The following is an 18,686-nucleotide window of genomic DNA, read 5'->3' as shown; positions in this document are numbered from 1 at the left end:
GTATGGTATGGACTCCACAGAGTGCCGCAGTACTCTAGGTTTGGGCGAACGAGGGAATAGTATGCTGCGCTTTTTACCTCCTCGTTGCCTATCCGTAAGTTCCTGCGTAGGAAACCAAGGGAAATGTTGCCTTTTTTGATGACCTTTCGAATATGTGGCTTCCAGGACATGTCCTTTGTCAGCTCAACCCCAATGTGTTTTGAAGCTTCTTCACATACTTATGTAAGCGTGTGACCTTTAAGGGTGTAACTGAATGGAATGGGCGATCGCTTTCTGTGTAGTCGTTAAAGGAGCTTAGGAACAAAATGGCATATTGTTTTGTTTGCAAATTAATTCTCTACTTACAGTTACACACGCAATTCATACAATTTCAAAGCAAAACTGGCTCGGATTCAAAAGTGCCGTTCGATAAAAATAGCTTGGACTTTAATGCTTCCGGATTGTTGTTTTCACTAACAACATATTATTTTAAGAGTTCAACGTCAAAGAACAGAAAATATTATCAGTATTTACAAATTATATACGTGTCCACGATGACAGGTACTTTTGCTTAAAATTATGTTTTATTAACTATTAAAAACGTATTGTAAGTTTGGTCGACTTATTGAGGAAACATAATTATAACATTAAGAGTAAAAAACATACATAATTTCGGATACATTTAACATTCGGAAGACACATTTGCGTTGATGTTAACTAGATTTTAAGATCATAGTTCTTGGAGAATACTCTGAGCTCATTGTTGCTTAGTAAATAAATATAAAGCTTAATTTACACTGATCATTAATTCATTATTTTCTAGTTGGAAGTGTGAATTATTTAACTATCCTCTATTCCTATAACTTCTTGCAGCCCTATAAGATCGTGTACTTTTTTATGACGTAAACTTCTAAGCAACATTCGAACGCACGTGCCCGAAAACTGTTCACTTTTGTAACACGAGAATTTCCACAGCCGATAAGACAACAATCATGAGAAAAAAACAATGAGTATGATATAAATTATCCGTTTTTCTGACCTTGTTCCAAAGAAATAGCCTAAACAATGTTTAAAATCTGCACATTTCCTTCACCAGAAGGCTATGTTTGTCAATGTTTCGATCATGAAATGTTGCAAGAGTAGTTTCACCCGGAGGCCCGCCCATCTCGAATTTGTATTGTGCTCTCTGTACTTTACATTACAATACGATTAAAGTATGCTGTGTATGCGAAAATTTTTACCACCAAATGATGACACGAGACCATACATACGCAGTCGTCAAAATTCGCACTAGTCCGGTAGCAAAAAACTAGTATTTTTTCTTTCGGGCTTGTAGGAAATCCAATATTACAAGCCCGACTTGCTTGTACAATTCATTAAACAGAAAACGAGTTCCACTTTCATTTTCAATATTTGTTAACAAAGTTTTGAGCCGCTTAAATCAACAGCCGCTTATGTTTTAACACACTGCGCACACGTGCTGGGCAATCAGCGCATGGTTTTGTGGTTCCTGGATTAATTTTATGTAAAATCAATGTTTTGTGTTGCGTTTGGGACACAGAGAGTAATGGCCGAACAGTTGTCATTCAAGTACGTCGTTGAGGAATGCGAATCTGAGGTAACTGTGATTGACACATTTGTCAACTGGCTTTTTGTAGAATAACCTGGCACTTAATTGCTTATATATTTTCTGGTGGTTCAGGTTTGCTCTCTCTTTCACATGGATATATGGGATACATTTCTGCTAATTTTTTACCTAAACTTTATGTATATATTTATAATTGTGATATGATTGAAATCCGTGTGTGAAATTAATTTCTTCTTATTTCAGGATCCAAAAGAGGCTGGCTCAGATGACGAGGAAGCTAACTTGGATGAGGATGAAATTAATTAGAGATTTGTATTTTATTCTAAAGATTGAATAAATGAATGCTTCTTTGGATGTTTTATGTTATGTTTATCTGCATTTTTAACAAAAATGTTTGGGCTTGTTAAATTTGACTCGGGCTTGTTCAAATTCCCATAGTACTAGCCCGACTTGCTTGTAGATTTAAATCTGAATTTCAATGACTGCATACGTTGAGATCGTGCATGGCCTATTGCGATAAATGTTCTCACTGTGTCAATTTGGGATTTTGTCACAAAACAACTGTCATTAGAAGGGCTGACAGCTTTTCATGCCCCGATTGTGAGTAGAATTTTATTTAGCTTTTTTCCGTTAGTAAATTCACTTTATCTAGACCTCTGAATACAGTTATCACAGTTCGTTTTTATGAAGACCAGTTTTGTTTAAAGCATTCTTTTTAATACAGTTTATTCATGAAATTCATCTAAACCAACACATATTTAATACAAATAAACACATATTCTCAAAAACATATATCGGGTAATATAAACACATCCCAAGGCCTCGCTGTGACGTCATCAAAATCGGTGCACGATCTTATAGGGTAATTCTGTGTGATGCAGACTACGATGTTCATGAATGTTTAAAGGTACGTAACTCCATTATTAATATCTGTCAACCAACATATTTCACTCGTTATTTGTTAAACAAAAGATAAATATTCAAGTATATATCAAGTTTAGTTATTGTCTAATGATTTTTCATGAAAGATATGCCTTTGAAGTTTAAGGTGCACAAACTTATAGGTTTAAAGGCTATATACTGTATATTAATTATTCTAAGTTTTTGGACTCTTAACATAATTTATTTTATGTAAATAAATTTAGATATAGCTCAAATTTTAAAAATACAGTGGTCTGAAAATTTAGAGACAAACAATTTACAGACACTAAAAGTATTGCATTGACGATCGTATATGGGTATGCAATGTTTATGTGGCAATTATTTCAACAAATGATTACCAGTGCTTTGTGAAATATCTGGCCATACAGTATAAATTAATTTTATATATGTTTCATTCTAATCTGCTGTGTGAAACCATTGTCTTTTACCTGTATACATAGTTATTTTTCCTATAACAGACATGTAATGGTCCATTGCCTTATTGCATCCACTGTCAGGTTTTATGACCTAAATCTGGTTGTTAAATCACATGATCAAAGTGTCACCAGATAAGTGCAACAGGGCATAATTGTGGTAAAATAGCAGTTTAAAATAAACTGTCAGAAAATTTAGAATAATTAATTATGGACGAAATAACATATGTCTGAAAATTTAGAATCATGGAAATCGTTGTTTTGACAAAAAATGGGGGTGTAGGAAAATTTAGAGTGTCCGTTTTGGACACTCTAAATTTTAGAGTAAAAGCCGTAGATGTATAAAAAGTGTAGAAAAACTGATATACAAGCTAGCTTGTTTAGAGTGAATTTTTATTGTACCAAATCTAATTGATTTTGCAGTGGTGATTGTTTAGTTTTTATGCACAACCTTGCTAAAAAATAAATCACTTGTGTATTTAAATGAACATGATCCTATCTCCTAAATTCAACAAGGGCAATGATCTTGCTGACTTTTGTGATTGGTTTTTGATTAAGCTTGCATTTTTTTCATTTTCTCATATAACATTGTATGGTCAACTTTTCAATTGTCATCTTTCAGTGTTTTTTTGGGGAGGGGGGGGGGGTAAAATGTGTGGCCAAAATGTGCCCCAGTTGCCAAGTATTCGATATAAAAAAATCCAATCCAAAGGGCAGTGGCCCCATTTACAATAATGGTCAAAAATAGCACTTTGCTGCAACATATAAGTGATTGTCATTACCGGGTATTTTTAAACTTTTCAGCTGTTACTAAGACCTTGCTGAAGTCCATCAGTGGAGAATTTGACATGGAAAGCATCCATTCACTCTCTTTGAAAAACCTTGGTAAGCATGTACTCGAAGTAAATGACAAGGAACACTTACTCCTCAAATTTAATGACTGAGAAGTGTTCGGAAAATAATTCAAATCCATATTCCAAATTGACTGATTATTTTTATGTTTAAATTTACATATGTCCTCTTGATAGTCTTCCCACCTAGCAGCAGGCGTATGGGATAGAAATGGAGATGTTCAAATATTCATTATATAAGAATTTTTTTTTAAGTAACAAGTGTCGATGTATACATTTCCTGTAAAATTCCAAGTAAGGTTTGCACACATGGCACTCTTGTCATTTTTATAACAATGCAGTACTGCTGGATAGCGATACAGTAAAGTTTGACATTTCGGAATTATATACATGAGTCAACCTACAATAATTTTGCTGAATTGTGGCCATTTGTCTTTTTCCACTTTTGTATATATGAAATGACATTAATTGTGCTGGTGGCTCTTCATCATTTAACAGTTGATCAAAGAAAAAGGAGTTGCAGCTGTAATTTGTTTGTTGAATTATTGCCCATTCCTCATATAAAAAAATATTTTTGAATTATAATATATTTTTATCAAAGACTTTTTGTAAGGATTCGAGTCTTCTATAAGTGACTGGTGAATTTGTAAGTATTAAGCCATGCATCATTTGGGCATCAGTACATTAACACTGAAAACCAAAAACATAAATTAGTATATAGGTATATAGGTATACAGTATATTTATATATATATTTCCTGTCGTAAAATGTCGCATAGTGTAAATTTGTCATTGATGTTAGTAGTTGGTACAGAGAATAATTAGTATATAGTATGTCTTTGATAGAGTTGACAGAGTTGGGCTGTATTGGAGAGTGCACAGGGCTGCAGAGACTGGACCTGTCCTACAACAGCCTCACGAGACTGCACCTCCTGGTGGGGCTGGACAGCCTGCAGACGCTTAACCTCGCCGCAAACAGGATCACCTCCCTGGGTGAGCAAGCCTCTGCAGCCCTCCAACATATATAGGATCTTGCACGAGTGGTCGTTTTGTATTGAATTTATTAAACGAGTCATCTAAATAAAGATAAAAACGAGGCTTGCCAAGTTTTTATCTTTATTTAGATGACTCGTTTAATAAATTCAATACAAAATGACCACGAATCTAATATTCTATTTATAACATGACCAACAAATTTTCTCTTTATTTTATGCTCTTTTCACAATTTATTCACATTGTAAGAGTTTAACTGAAGAAATTCGCTGGAATAATGATGTCATTTCTTCGCAAAAATGACGTCATTTCACAGTTATATAACCAGTGTAATAACACTCATGTAATAAACAAAATTAAGCATTACGTCATTTCACTCCTGGAGCGTAGGTCATGTTATAAATAACACTTTTATACTCAGATATGCATTTTGATGGGTTTGTAGTCTCTTAAACAATCAAATTAAATTAAAGACCTTTATAACTGGATTCCAGTTATAAAGGCTGCATTTTGGAACCCTAATAGCCTGATGAGCAGCAAGCAATCATAAAACCTGAACAGGTTTGGGTTTATGATGGTTGTGTATAGCCATTTGCATGTTGCTTCTGAGTAGGACAGGGTTAAAAGCGGTCATTATATGTTCCGGTACACATTAAGTGCTATTAACCATTCTTTTATATGATTTGTATTTCAACAAGGCACTCTTTGTTGTGTTGAAGTGTTGGTGATAAATTTTCTGGCAAAATTTTACAAGGAACTTTACATTTTGTAAGTGTCATGATTTTAAGAAACCATTTGGACAATATGCATGAAGTTACATGCGTCTTTGGCCGATATAAATTTATGAATGAAAACATTTTGTATTGTTTTAAATGACGTCAAATATAATTTTATACATGAACTAATTTCAGTTCAGAAAAATACTTGTATGTATTTTATATATTAATGAGAGATTCATTTCCTTGCAGAGGGTTTACAAGCTTTAGAAAATCTGGAAAATTTAAATTTAGCCGGGAATTTAATTGGAGGGTAAGTTGTTTCTATAAATTAAGCCTTCCCTTTTCACTCTCAGATGATAAAAGCTTATGTAAATTAAGCCTCCCTTTTCACTCTCAGATGATGAAAGCTAATGTTATCTCTATATATTAAGCCTTCCCTTTTCACTCTCAGATGATGAAAGCTAATGTTATCTCTATAAATTAAGCCTTCCCTTTTCACTCTCAGATGATGAAAGCTAATGTTATCTCTATAAATTAAGCCTTCCCTTTTCATTCCCGACATAGTACTGTGGTCAGCTGCATCAAAACAGGTTGTGATGGTGGAGCTCACAGTACCATGGGAGGAGCGGATTGAAGAGAGCTTCGAATGGAAGCGCGAAAAGTACCAGGCCCTCACAGATACCTGCACAGAGAAAGGCTGGAAGGCATGGTGTTTTCCAGTGGAGGTGGGCTGCAGAGGTTTCCCAGCACAATCACTGTGGCGCACTTTCAGCAGACTGGGGGTTACAGGACAGGTCCGGAAACGGGCCATATCGGTTGTTGCACGTGAAACAGAGTCTGCTTCCTTGTGGCTATGGCGGAAGAGAGAGGAGAAGTGGATAGGGGGACACAGGGCTGTCGACTAGGGACTGGCCACCGAGACCTGGCAGATGAGGAAGTGTAGCGGAAGCTTACTATCTCCTGGCTGGAAATTGATCACTTCCGGTCGGCACACCATAGGAGGACGTAGTGGGACAGTGCCGAAACGTCCGATGAATATGGACCCACCTGATGAAGGAGATAGTAGCAGCATCACGGCTGTATCTGACAACTATATCTTCTGGATATCCAGTGACTGTTGGGAAAGACCAGCTGAAAACTGTGAATAGTACAGTGACACCATGGAGAGACAGGTGGCAGCTAGGAAAGACTGGCATAGGGGTAAACTGTCCCAGCAAGTCAGTTTACGTTCTTCGTAAGAAGAAACCCGAGCAAGCTACAGAAAGACAACACAAGAAATACCCCCAAGGTCGTACGAGAGTGGGGGAGGATGATCGACCTACAAGCCAACAGGTAACGAACACGCCCGATCAACCGACAACGAATCAGAACACGGACTGGGCAAGATCATGTAGTTGTGGGAAGGTGTGTAAGAATAAGGTGGGACTGAAGATTCATCGCACAAAGATGGGATGCGCACCAATCCTAAATCTGTTGCAACGCGCAAGGCAACTTGGTGAGACGGAGGAGGAGCTGGATCAGGATGAACACCACAGTGTCCAGAGCCTCCACGCATCAGAAGAGGGTGAGGTAACCATTGATAACGCAGAGAGGACTGAAGATCGAGCTGCGGTAGAATCTACAGAGCGGCGGAAGAAAGTGATGTGGCCCGCAAGTACAGAGAGAGCGAAGTGGAAGGCGTTTGAAGAGGAGCTGGAACTGGTGATGGAGAACGTTCTGAAAGGCAAAGTAGAGAGCAAGCTGCATGTCATGTCTGAGCTGATCTACACATTTGGAAAAGAGCGATTCGGAACAGCTAAAGAGAAAGTCGGACAACCCAAGGTTGGCGGGAATAGAAGACTGCAGAAGATTTCCAACCTAAGGGGAGAACTCAGACGCTTGAAAAGCAGATACAGACAAGCAGAGGATGAGGAGAAACAAGGTCTGGCAGAACTGAGAGATGATGTACGGAAGGAGATCCAGTGTTTACGGAGAGCAGAGAATCTGCACCGGAAGAGACACGAGAGAAGGCGAAAGAGAGCTCAGTTTACTAGCAATCCATTTCAGTTTGTGAAGCGTTTGCTCGGAGAAAAGAAGACAGGCGAACTTCAATGCACAAAAGAGGAGGCAAACAAGTACATCAAAGATATGTACAGTGACAGCGACCGTCACAAGGAACTGGGCGAGTGCGACAAGTTGCTCACACCAGATGACTTTGATTGCGCAGAACCTAGGTTGCAAGAAGTCAAGGACATTGTAAGGAAGGCCAGAGCGTCTTCAGCACCAGGACCCAATGGAGTACCGTACAGGGTATACAAGAACTGCCCCAAGATCTTGCTACGGTTGTGGAAGCTTATAAAGGTTGTTTGGAGGAAAGGAGAGCTTTGCAGAGAATGGCTGAAGGCAGAGGGATGTTTTATTCCTAAAGAAGAGGATTCGTCAACCCTTGGTCAATTCAGGACTATCTCTTTGCTGAACGTGGAAGGGAAGATACTCCTCGCTGTCCTTTCAAAAAGAATGACCTCTTATTTGCTTCAGAACAAGTACATAGATACAGCTGTGCAGAAAGGAGGAGTACCCGGTGTATCTGGGTGCATCGAGCATACCAGTGTCATCACCCAAATCATCAAGGAAGCACGCAAGAACAAAGGAGACATCGCAGTGATTTGGCTTGACCTAGCAAATGCATATGGTTCTGTTCCGCATCAGATGATACAAAAGACTCTACAATTGTATCATGTACCCGTTCGATTTCGGCAGATGTTGCGGCACTATTTCGACGGCTTCATCATGAGATTTTCAACAAGGGCAATAACCACTGACTGGCAGAGACTTGAAGTAGGCATCGTTACCGGGTGCACAATTTCAGTGGTGCTGTTCGCAGCAGCCATGAATCTGATAGTGAAGTCAGCGGAGAAGCCATCAAGAGGACCCAAAATGACTTCGGGGTGTATCCAACCACCAACGAGGGCATTTATGGACAATATGACTATTACAGCAAAGTCGTACGTCGAGGGAAGGTGGATGCTGCAAGACATTGGCGAACTTATCGAGTGGGCCAGAATGAAGTTCAAACCCCAGAAATCAAGGAGCATGGTTTTGAGGAAAGGAAAGATTCAAGAGAGTGCAAGATATAGAATCAAAGATCAGCTCATCCCTACTGTTAAGGAGCAACCAGTGAAGTGCCTCGGGAAGTGGTTTCGAGACTCACTCAATGATAAACAGAGTATCAAAGACACGGTAGTGCAAATGGAGAACTGGTTGAAAGATGTGGACAAGTGTGGTCTGCCAGGAAAATTCAAGGCCTGGATTTACCAACATGGCATCCTACCACGCCTATTGTGGCCGCTGCTGGTGTACAGTGTACTGTCATCAACAGTGGAAGCAATGGAAAGGACAATAAATTCATTCCTCAGGAGGTGGATCGGGGTGCCAAAGAGTTTCACCAGCCTCTGTTTGTACTGCACAGGCAGCAAGCTGCAGATACCTCTCAGATCACTGACGGAGGAATACAAGGTCACAAAGGCTCGGAAAGTCATTATGCTACGAGACAGTAGAGATGAGAAGGTTAGAGAAGCAGGAGTGCAGGTCAACACCGGGAGAAAGTGGAAGGCCGACAAGGCAGTTGAAGAGGCTGAGGCTCGTCTTCGGCACAGCGACATTGTCGGTAATGTTGCGCACGGGCGACTAGGCTTCGGATGCGTCACCCGTTCGCAGTGGAGCAAAGCCAGAGCAAAAGACCGACGCACCCAAGTGCAGGAAGAGATTCGCCGAATGGAGGAAGAATCCAGGCTCACCAGAGCTGTTACCCTACGGAAACAGGGAAAATGGCTGAACTGGGAGGGAGTACCCCAGAGAAAGCTTACATGGAATGCGATCTGGACCATGGAAAGCGACAGACTTAGTTTCTTGCTCAAGTCTGTCTACGACGTGCTGCCAAGTCCAACAAACCTAGTGACTTGGGGTCTTGCCGAAAAGCCAGATTGCAAGCTCTGTGGAAGACCAGCGAATCTGGAGCATGTCCTGAGCTCATGCAGGACAGCCCTGTCTGATGGTCGATACAGATGGCGTCACGACAGGGTTCTTGCTTCAATCGCCGATCATCTAGATCAAGCACGAAAAGCGCAGAAGATGACCAACAAAGGCCCCTCATTCATTTCCTTTGTCAGAGCCGGAGAAGAAGGGGCAAAGGCCAAACGCGCATGTGGGATTCTTGGAACGGCAACAGATTGGAGAATGGAAGCAGACTTGAAGAAACAGCTCAAGTTTCCACAGGAGATCACCGTGACAAACCAGAGACCCGACATAGTACTGTGGTCAGCTGCATCAAAACAGGTTGTGATGGTGGAGCTCACAGTACCATGGGAGGAGCGGATTGAAGAGAGCTTCGAACGGAAGCGCGAAAAGTACCAGGCCCTCACAGATACCTGCACAGAGAAAGGCTGGAAGGCATGGTGTTTTCCAGTGGAGGTGGGCTGCAGAGGTTTCCCAGCACAATCACTGTGGCGCACTTTCAGCAGACTGGGGGTTACAGGACAGGTCCGGAAACGGGCCATATCGGTTGTTGCACGTGAAACAGAGTCTGCTTCCTTGTGGCTATGGCGGAAGAGAGAGGAGAAGTGGATAGGGGGACACAGGGCTGTCGACTAGGGACTGGCCACCGAGACCTGGCAGATGAGGAAGTGTAGCGGAAGCTTACTATCTCCTGGCCGGAAATTGATCACTTCCGGTCGGCACACCATAGGAGGACGTAGTGGGACAGTGCCGAAACGTCCGATGAATATGGACCCACCTGATGAAGGAGATAGTAGCAGCATCACGGCTGTATCTGACAACTAATGTTATCTCTATTTCTTATTAACCTTGCTTTAACAAACTGTGCTAATTTTGATTTGATTGTCTGCTCTTGAATTGTTTTCTTGTTTACCTTCAATCATAGTGCAATAAAAAATTCAGCCTGTTTATCACTAATTTGACATGAGAGCTTTTGAGAAGGCCCATATTGAAATACAACTTATTTTGTTTAAAGGCAATATTTAACATGACACTCACTTTCAAAAGCAATCAAATTATCGCTGTAGATACAAATTGACATTATTCAAATGTTCTTGAAAAGAAATAAAACAAAACATGCTATTACAAAAGCAGAACCTATTGTTTCCTTTTACTACAATCATTTCATATGCAAAACCACTTGAAGCTTTCTGGTGAAACCATTGTCTATTAAAACCATACAAACCTATTTTTTACCTTAATAAAGCAAAAGTAATGAATTACTTACTTCTGACTGTTTTCTGGTTGCAGAAGCAGTCATGAAGTCTTAAATTATAAGGAAAAATCTTGGTGAACAAAAAACAAGAGTTACAAAAATAACCATTTTGGCAAAAAAAGATGATTACTAAAAATTCAGAGTGTTATAAAACTTAAAAAAATTAAGCTAATAAAGATGTTGAACTTTAATTATGTTGTGATAGTTATTGTATCAGGTGACTCACACAAATGTAGATTATACTATCAAAGTTGATGCATTTATCAAAGTTGATGCATTTGACATTATTAATGATCAAATATGTGTACATATTGTCAAGAATGTTTCTACATTATATTTGGGCAACATCTGTTATTTGACATGATAGTATATAGTTGATGATAATAAACAAATCATTTCCAGACATACTTATTTTGTCCTAGGTATGCTAGGTGATGAAAATAAATATTAGGCCCACTCTTGGAAAACAGGGTTAAATGCAAGTAGGTAAAGTGATATCCCAGATTAGCCTGTGCAGTCTTCACAGGCTAATCAGAGGCGAAACTTTCAGTTGTGATGAAATATTTTGTTTAAAGGAAGTCTCTTCTTAGCAAAAATCCAGTTTAGGCGGAGGGTGACGTCCCTGATTAGCTTTACATGCATTAAACCCTGTTTTTTGCCAAAGGGAAGCTCTAAAACATATGAGTCATGTTCTGAGAAAACTGGGCATAATGCATGTGCGTAAAGTGTCGTCCCAGATTAGCCTGTGCAGTCTGCACAGGCTAATCAGGGACGCCACTTTCCGCCTTAATTGGATTTTTGCTAAGAAGAGACTTCATTTAAACGAAAAATTTCATACAAGCGGAAAGTGTCGTCTCTGATTAGCCTGTCTGGACTGCACAGGCTAATCTGGGACAACACTTTACGCTCATGCATTATGCCTAGTTTTCTTATAACACGACTCATATGATGCAACCTTTCAGAGTGGACGCGCTGCGTTGCTTGACAGGACTTGAGAAGCTTCAGTGCCTACGTCTGCGAGACCAGACGACTGGTCTGAGCAACCCCGTCTGTCTCAACATTAGATACGTGGCAGACGTCGGCTCTATGTTCCCACATTTGACCACACTCGATGGTAAGTTATAGTATACGCTTCTAACAACTCATTGTAGTAGGAGCGAATGTATCAAACGTATCCTTATTTTGCTTATTTCCATGCCCTTTCAATCCATATCACCCAACCTATAGTTAAGCAGGACCTACTTTGGGCAGGTTATGACATAAATGGTAAATTTCTTGGTCTTCATTCTCTAGTTCAGGATGTTTAAAAATGTTTTTGTGATGACACTCATCCCAATTTTGTAATTTCAATTAGCAACAAATGTATTCTGACGACAAAGGGATATTTATACAGTTTGTGCTTATCTTTGCCCATATCAACCAAACTTTCTTATATCATGACATAATTTTTTTTTTTAGTTAGCATGTATTAACCCTAAGAAACAATATAACATATATCATGACATAATTTTTTTTTTAGTTAGCATATATTAACCCTAAGAAACAATATAACACATCAATAAGTAATTGTTTTGCATTTACTCTGACATGCTTACATTTACAAATATGTTTAAGAACATCAATTTAAAATGTGGATGGTTTATGTCATTAGTTAAAAACAATTTTAAGGACAACTAAACTGCCATATTTAGTATGGACTTTGGCAAATTCATTAAGAAGATCATGGTATAAACAGCCTTGATTTAGCAATTTCTAAGTCAGTTTAAGATTACTGTCATTGAAATCCGTAACTCAACTTAGGAACAATCAAATATTGAACTAATTGTGAAATACACATCTCATGAAAAGGACCTTTAGGAGCATTACCAATCTGGAAAAGGAATTTCCAATATCATAAAGGCAGAATTTCACTTTTTTTATAATAGTAAGATGTAAGTCTGGGAATGAAGCATCAGTGAAGATGAACACACCTTATAAAGAAAAATATTATTTATGTTTAAATAACATCTACGCATCTTCCAGTAAGATTAAAATACTGATTTAAAAGATGACTTACACAAAAAGGCATTCCTTTATTTAGCAATAATCTCAACGCAATAATGATATTGATGAATCCAACATGAGGCTTATAATTATAGGTTTATATTAGTTTTTACTGGGGAAAGACACTAATTGTAAATATCTCGAGTAATAATTATTTCTGGCGGGTGATTGTTAAAAAGTTTAATTTTACCAATGATGTGACAACTGAAAACTAGATGGCTTAACCCATTTATGCCTAGCGTCTAGAAAAAAGGCCTTGGCAAACAGCGTAGACCCAGATAAGACGTCGCATAATGCAGCGTCTCATCAGGGTCTGCGCTGTTTGCTTAAAGGAATTTCTGTAAGAAATATTCTAATTATAGAAATAAATATACGAGACATCCCTTATTTTGGAAATAAATTGATCCAATTAAGAAGGATGGGAGAGTCCACTAGGCATAAATGGGTTTAGGTTATATTCTGATGCCAAAGGTCAAACTACAGCACGTTATTACGACTTGCTAAAGCTGTAACACCTCTTTATATAGGATTTTAAGGGAATGACCAGTAGGCAAACCAGTCCTGTCAACCTATACTGTATGGCGCACCAAAGGGGTCGAAACTTTAACTTTTGCTGCAGCAGAAAAAAATGCTTCTTGAACAGCATTTAAATGCTGCTCCAGCAGGAAATTGCTGCTCGAGCAGCATCTAGATGCTGCTTGGGCAGCAATTTTTAGATTATGGCATCAGCCAATCAGAATCAATTTACACATAGGCATAAATCATGTAACATTGGAGGAATTTATCAACTAAATTTGCATGTTCCTGCATGACTTATAGATTTTAAAGCTTAATTATTATTTTATGAACAACTACGAAAAAAGGATGAGAATTTAATAATAATTGATTAAAACACAGATTATGAGTTTGTTGCAGTTTTTCTAAAGTTATTGTCAGGTCTATTGTCAGGTCAATTTCGTTTCCGTAGAGGTTGCTTATGTCGTCCGTTTGTAAGCTCAAATTTGATTGACTGATGGGTTCAATGGCTTATTCTAAAAATAAATGCTGGTCGAGCAGGATTGTTCTGCTGCAGCAGAAAAAATTGCTGCTCGGGCAGGAATTTTGCTGCTCGAGCAGCATTTTTTTTCTGCTGCAGCAGAAGTTTAAGTTTCGACCCCTTTGGTGCGCCATAATACTGTGCACAAAATAAGATTGCTACCTCTAAGATCAAGTTCATACTTGAAGATCAAAGTAAAAAAAGCTTTAGTGTCACATAGCTTCAAGTATGTGAATGTACTAAAAACTGCATTGAAGGTTTTGAATTTTTTGAAGGATTTTTTTAAAGGATTTTGACACACATTTTAACCAAACTTAACAATTGAATTTGTTTAGTGAAAGAAACAGACTGCTTTTTACAAGGCATGTGTCATGCTTTGAGGACAAATGTGAAAGTAAAGCACTTTCTACTCCATTAATGTCAAAGCGATGTGTTGTGTATGAATCATATTTTGTTATAGTGCCTATTGCACATTATATTGGTCCAGTTTGAAACTCTTCAATGTCTGTGGCTAACCTTCATAAAAACATAAACATATATATTTTTTAGGTGAAAGGATACAAGGGCGAGGCAGTGAGGTATTCCAAATGTTTAAACACATCAACGATGCTGTTGCATGTAAGTTATTTTTTAAATTCTTTTTTTGTCCCCTACCAGTGTTTCACCAGAAGGGACTACATGTTTAGCTTCCGTCCGTCTGTGATTTTTAAAAGAAGCACTACAGACTTGATGACGAAACTTTTTGTATTTATATTTTAAAAACAAGATTTAAGAATGATGAAAATTATCACCTGTGCAACCACAGAGGTTAGTTGAAGAACACAATGGTCCCCATGTAATAAAAACATGAAAGTAAACTGTAATTGAGCAATCCATGGTATAAGCCATCTTTTAGTTATATAACTGCCTCTCATTTTTAGCTACGTCCTCAATTTAGATTAAGGAAACAGTGACTTATTTTATAGTTTATTATGAACAGACCTATATTGTTTAGAATCAAACTTTTTGTTTCTTCAGTTAGAACCAAAAATCCCTCAGCCTTCACTGCTTTTTTAGGATTTTTGATCGGAGGGCTAGGACTTTCATGAAAGGGGTAATTCCATTAACATGCTTTGCATAAGTTTTCCTACACAGAAATGTGTATGGTGTCTTCTTCCAGCAATATTATACAGCATCGTCTAACTAGTTTTAGGTTTACAGTGGACAATCGTCCATTTATGAGAATAGTAAAACCTGTTGAACATTTTAAAAGTTGTGTGTTTTATTTTCACCCAGTCAGCATAAAAATTTGGTTTTTTTTTTCACACAGTCAGCATGAATCATACTTATAGCATAACCAAATTGTGTTCTTATGATATCTCCACTTAGTTTGAAAATGATTCTGGTCCTTTGACATAGCATCAAGGGGCTTGGGACTTTTTCTGCCCTTGTAAACACTACATGCTCATTATAGTTCTCAGGTGAGCACCTTGGGGCATATAGCTGTCTAGTCTAAGGTTGGGGAATCATTATTGTATGTATTTCCCCTTATATTGTTTCATTGGAGTCTCATCTTTGCTAAAATCAAGTATACATAAAAAGTGTTGTCCGTGATTAGCCTTTGCCAACCGCTTAGGATAATCTGGGAAGACACTTTAAGCACATGATTTAAGCCCCGTTCTCCCAGAGCGCGGCTCTTATGAATAATTGTCTCCTGCAGGCCGGTCCGATGAGTCTGAAAGCACACACTATGCCATAGAAGAATGGGTACCAGATAGCTTCTGGGAGCCCTCGACCAAGTTTGACAAGTCCTTGATGGGAGATGCACAGCAGCAACTGGAGGGTACACACACTGATTGTCTTGTTAGTGGGAGGGTACTGTACACAAAAAGAAGTCATATTCTCGTTCTTTGGGGAATTGGGCCATGGCTCTTTTAGGAAGCGAATTTTAACACGTAATTCCTTGAATGGGAATATTCAAAATGTTTAATGTACTCAAAAACGAATATCCAGTTGCTTTTAATAATAAGTATTGTTTAAATTAAACACATTTTACCTTTTGATAACATTTAAGTACCTGTTTTATTATACCATACATAAACATACATTAAAAACTCCAATTTTTGAAAAATTTGAAAAAAGGACTGATGTATGCCCTGATATAAGTTGTTAAACTGCAGATCTGCTGAAGTCGTGTCAACGTCTGTCTAGTGTTGCTGAAGAGAAACTCCAACAGCTGGGTTCTTGAGGACAGTTGGCTACAAGAGGAAAAAACTGGCCTAGGACACTACAGCTTACCATCCACCAGGTCTGCTGGTCTGTCTGCATCTCTAAGCTTACTTTTGTGCTATATTCTAGTAGAGTTGTATTTTTATTAATACAGAATTATGACAAATAAATAACTTAAAATGACCATGAAACAAACAGCAAACAACTGACTACTGTTACTTTTATGTCATAATGTGGATCACAATAAGAAACAAAAACTTTGAGGCAATTCTAATACATGAATGTAATTAATGTTTTTAAGAATATTGCATGATCTGGGATCAGATGAAACAAGCTGGATCAGACAACATCACATACCTAACGCATTGTTTACTATAGTGATGCATTTTAAATGTTTTTAAAGCAAATAAGTACATGTGGTTATATATTAATTTATTAATGACTTGCACATGATTGTTTATTATTAGTAGCAGTTGTATTATGTAGTTATATCTATGTTAAGAAAAATGATGCAAAATATATTACAATAGTGTACTTATTTCTTGATCATACCTTGTTGATCATCATGAACAGAAATTGTCAATACATATTCAATGATGAGATACAATATGCAGTATTTAAGTTAAAGATAATACATGGTTGTTTTTGAGATCCATCCCTATTATCGAAATGTATTTTAAACCACGCTATTTTTTTTTATAGCGTTTGTATGGAATGCTAACCACTCTGACCCAAAACCCGATTTACGAAATCGTAATCCTGCCGTAGCAAATTATTTTATTCCTATCGAAATTAACAATTATGAATGACAAACACACAATCCGAAATAAGTTTATGATTCTTTCGATGCTGTCAATTTTTTTTTTTAAATACTGCTAAAACCACCATGTCAAAATTGTTGTCCCTAAAATCCTGAAAGAAACTAGATAGTATGTTTCGTCTGAGAAATGACGTTACAATAGTTACCTCATGTAAATTGCATAATCAAGTAAATGAAAATGATAACGGAATCCGGATAGTGCCATCTATAATCTCGCACTTCTTTCATCAAGGGCGTCACTAGACACATGAAGCGATACTTGATATCTTTCTTGACAGTCGCAGCGACGCACAATATTTTTCTTGACAGTCGCGGCGACACTCAATATTTTTCTTGACAGTCCCGGCGATGCACGATATATTTAACACGATATATCGCCCTTGTGTATTTTTTGGGCTATGTACGTGGTTAAGAATTTAGCGAATGTTGTTTGACACTAATAATTGTGTGAATGTACAAAACCTTTACATAATTATATTTTTTTCCAAAGTAAATAACTGCATTTTATTCGCAAATGATTTGCAATAGCAATACCGATATAATCAATTCTGGCTAGTCTCCTTAATGTAAAGTTCATGTAAAGAACATGTGATAATAGCTTTCTTATTATGCCCCCATGCGAAGAAGAGGGGGTATATTGTTTTGCTCATGTCGGTCCGTCGGTCCGTCTGTCCATCCACCAGATGGTTTCCAGATGATAACTCAAGAACGCTAAGGCCTAGGATCATGAAACTTCATAGGTACATTGATCATGACTGTCAGATGACCTCTATTGATTTTCAGGTCACTAGGTCAAAGGTCATGGTCACAGTGACTCGAAATAGTAAAATGGTTTCCGGATGATAACTCAAGAATGCTTAGGCCTAGGATCATGAAACTTCATAGGAACATTGATCATGACTGGCAGATGACCCCTATTGATTTTCAGGTCACTAGGTCAAAGGTCAAGGTCACAGTGACTCAAAAAAGTAAAATGCTTTCCGAATGATAACTCGAGAATGCTTACGCCTAGGATCATGAAACTTCATAGGAACATTGATCATGACTGGCAGATGATCCCTATTGACTTTCAGGTCACAAGGTCAAAGGTCAAGGTCACAGTGACTTGAAGCAGTAAAATGGTTTCCGGATGATAACTCAAGAATGCTTACGCCTAGGATCATGAAACTTCACAGGAACATTGATCATGACTGGCAGATGAACCCTATTGATTTTCAGGTCACTAGGTCAAAGGTCAAGGTCACAGTGACTCGAAATGGTAAAATGGTTTCCAGATGATATCTCAAGAATGCTTACACCTAGGATCATGAAACTTCATAGGTACATTGATCATGACTGGCAGATGACCCCTATTAATTTTCAGGTCACTAGGTCAAAGGTCACAGTAACTCAAAACAGTAAAATGGTTTCCTGATGAAAACTCAAGAATTATTTGGCCTAGGATCATGAAACTTCATAGGTACATTGATCATGACTGGCAGATGACCCCTATTTATTTTCAGGTCACTAGGTCAAAGGTCAAGGTCACAGTGACAAAAAAAATATTCACACAATGGCTGCCACTACAATTGACAGCCCATATGGGGGCATGCATGTTTTAAAAACAGCCCTTGTCTTAAATTGCACATTTGTTTGTGTTCTGTCTTCCTGGGTATGATAATACACGTTTTTGCATTGTTGTTTGTCAACTGCATCTTGGTCTGCATGTACGTATTTGAAATATTTTCATTTATATGGACAGGCTTCCACCCATAAACTTTGTCAAGCGAAATTATGCCAGTGTTAGTATGTGGGAACAGAACTAATTAACTAATTAAAAGACGTCGTCACAATCTATATACCAAATA

At 38.1% G+C, this 18,686-nt stretch overlaps 1 protein-coding gene across 1 annotated transcript; it reads left to right on the top strand.

The window, feature by feature from the left end:
* Positions 1 to 389: 389 nt before the first annotated feature.
* Positions 390 to 16,540, top strand: LOC127875904 (leucine-rich repeat-containing protein 61-like). The gene is made up of 8 exons (XM_052420654.1): positions 390 to 540; positions 3,727 to 3,807; positions 4,619 to 4,765; positions 5,734 to 5,794; positions 11,695 to 11,846; positions 14,361 to 14,429; positions 15,511 to 15,633; positions 15,971 to 16,540. Exons 1-8 carry the CDS (start codon positions 534 to 536, stop codon positions 16,036 to 16,038), a joined length of 708 nt encoding a protein of 235 aa, XP_052276614.1. The 5' UTR covers positions 390 to 533; the 3' UTR covers positions 16,039 to 16,540.
* Positions 16,541 to 18,686: the final 2,146 nt, after the last annotated feature.

Source organism: Dreissena polymorpha, chromosome 4 (genome assembly GCF_020536995.1).
Source record: "Dreissena polymorpha isolate Duluth1 chromosome 4, UMN_Dpol_1.0, whole genome shotgun sequence".
Lineage (NCBI taxonomy): Eukaryota > Metazoa > Mollusca > Bivalvia > Myida > Dreissenidae > Dreissena > Dreissena polymorpha.
This window is presented reverse-complemented; position numbering and strand designations above follow the sequence as displayed.

What these genes read in the sequence shown, in the direction of transcription:
- LOC127875904 (XM_052420654.1), top strand. An exon ending in ACTCTCTTTGAAAAACCTTG is followed by an intron (nt 3,808 to 4,618) that starts GTAAGCATGTAC and finishes TGTCTTTGATAG; the next exon opens with AGTTGACAGAGTTGGGCTGT. An exon ending in CATCAACGATGCTGTTGCAT is followed by an intron (nt 14,430 to 15,510) that starts GTAAGTTATTTT and finishes TGTCTCCTGCAG; the next exon opens with GCCGGTCCGATGAGTCTGAA.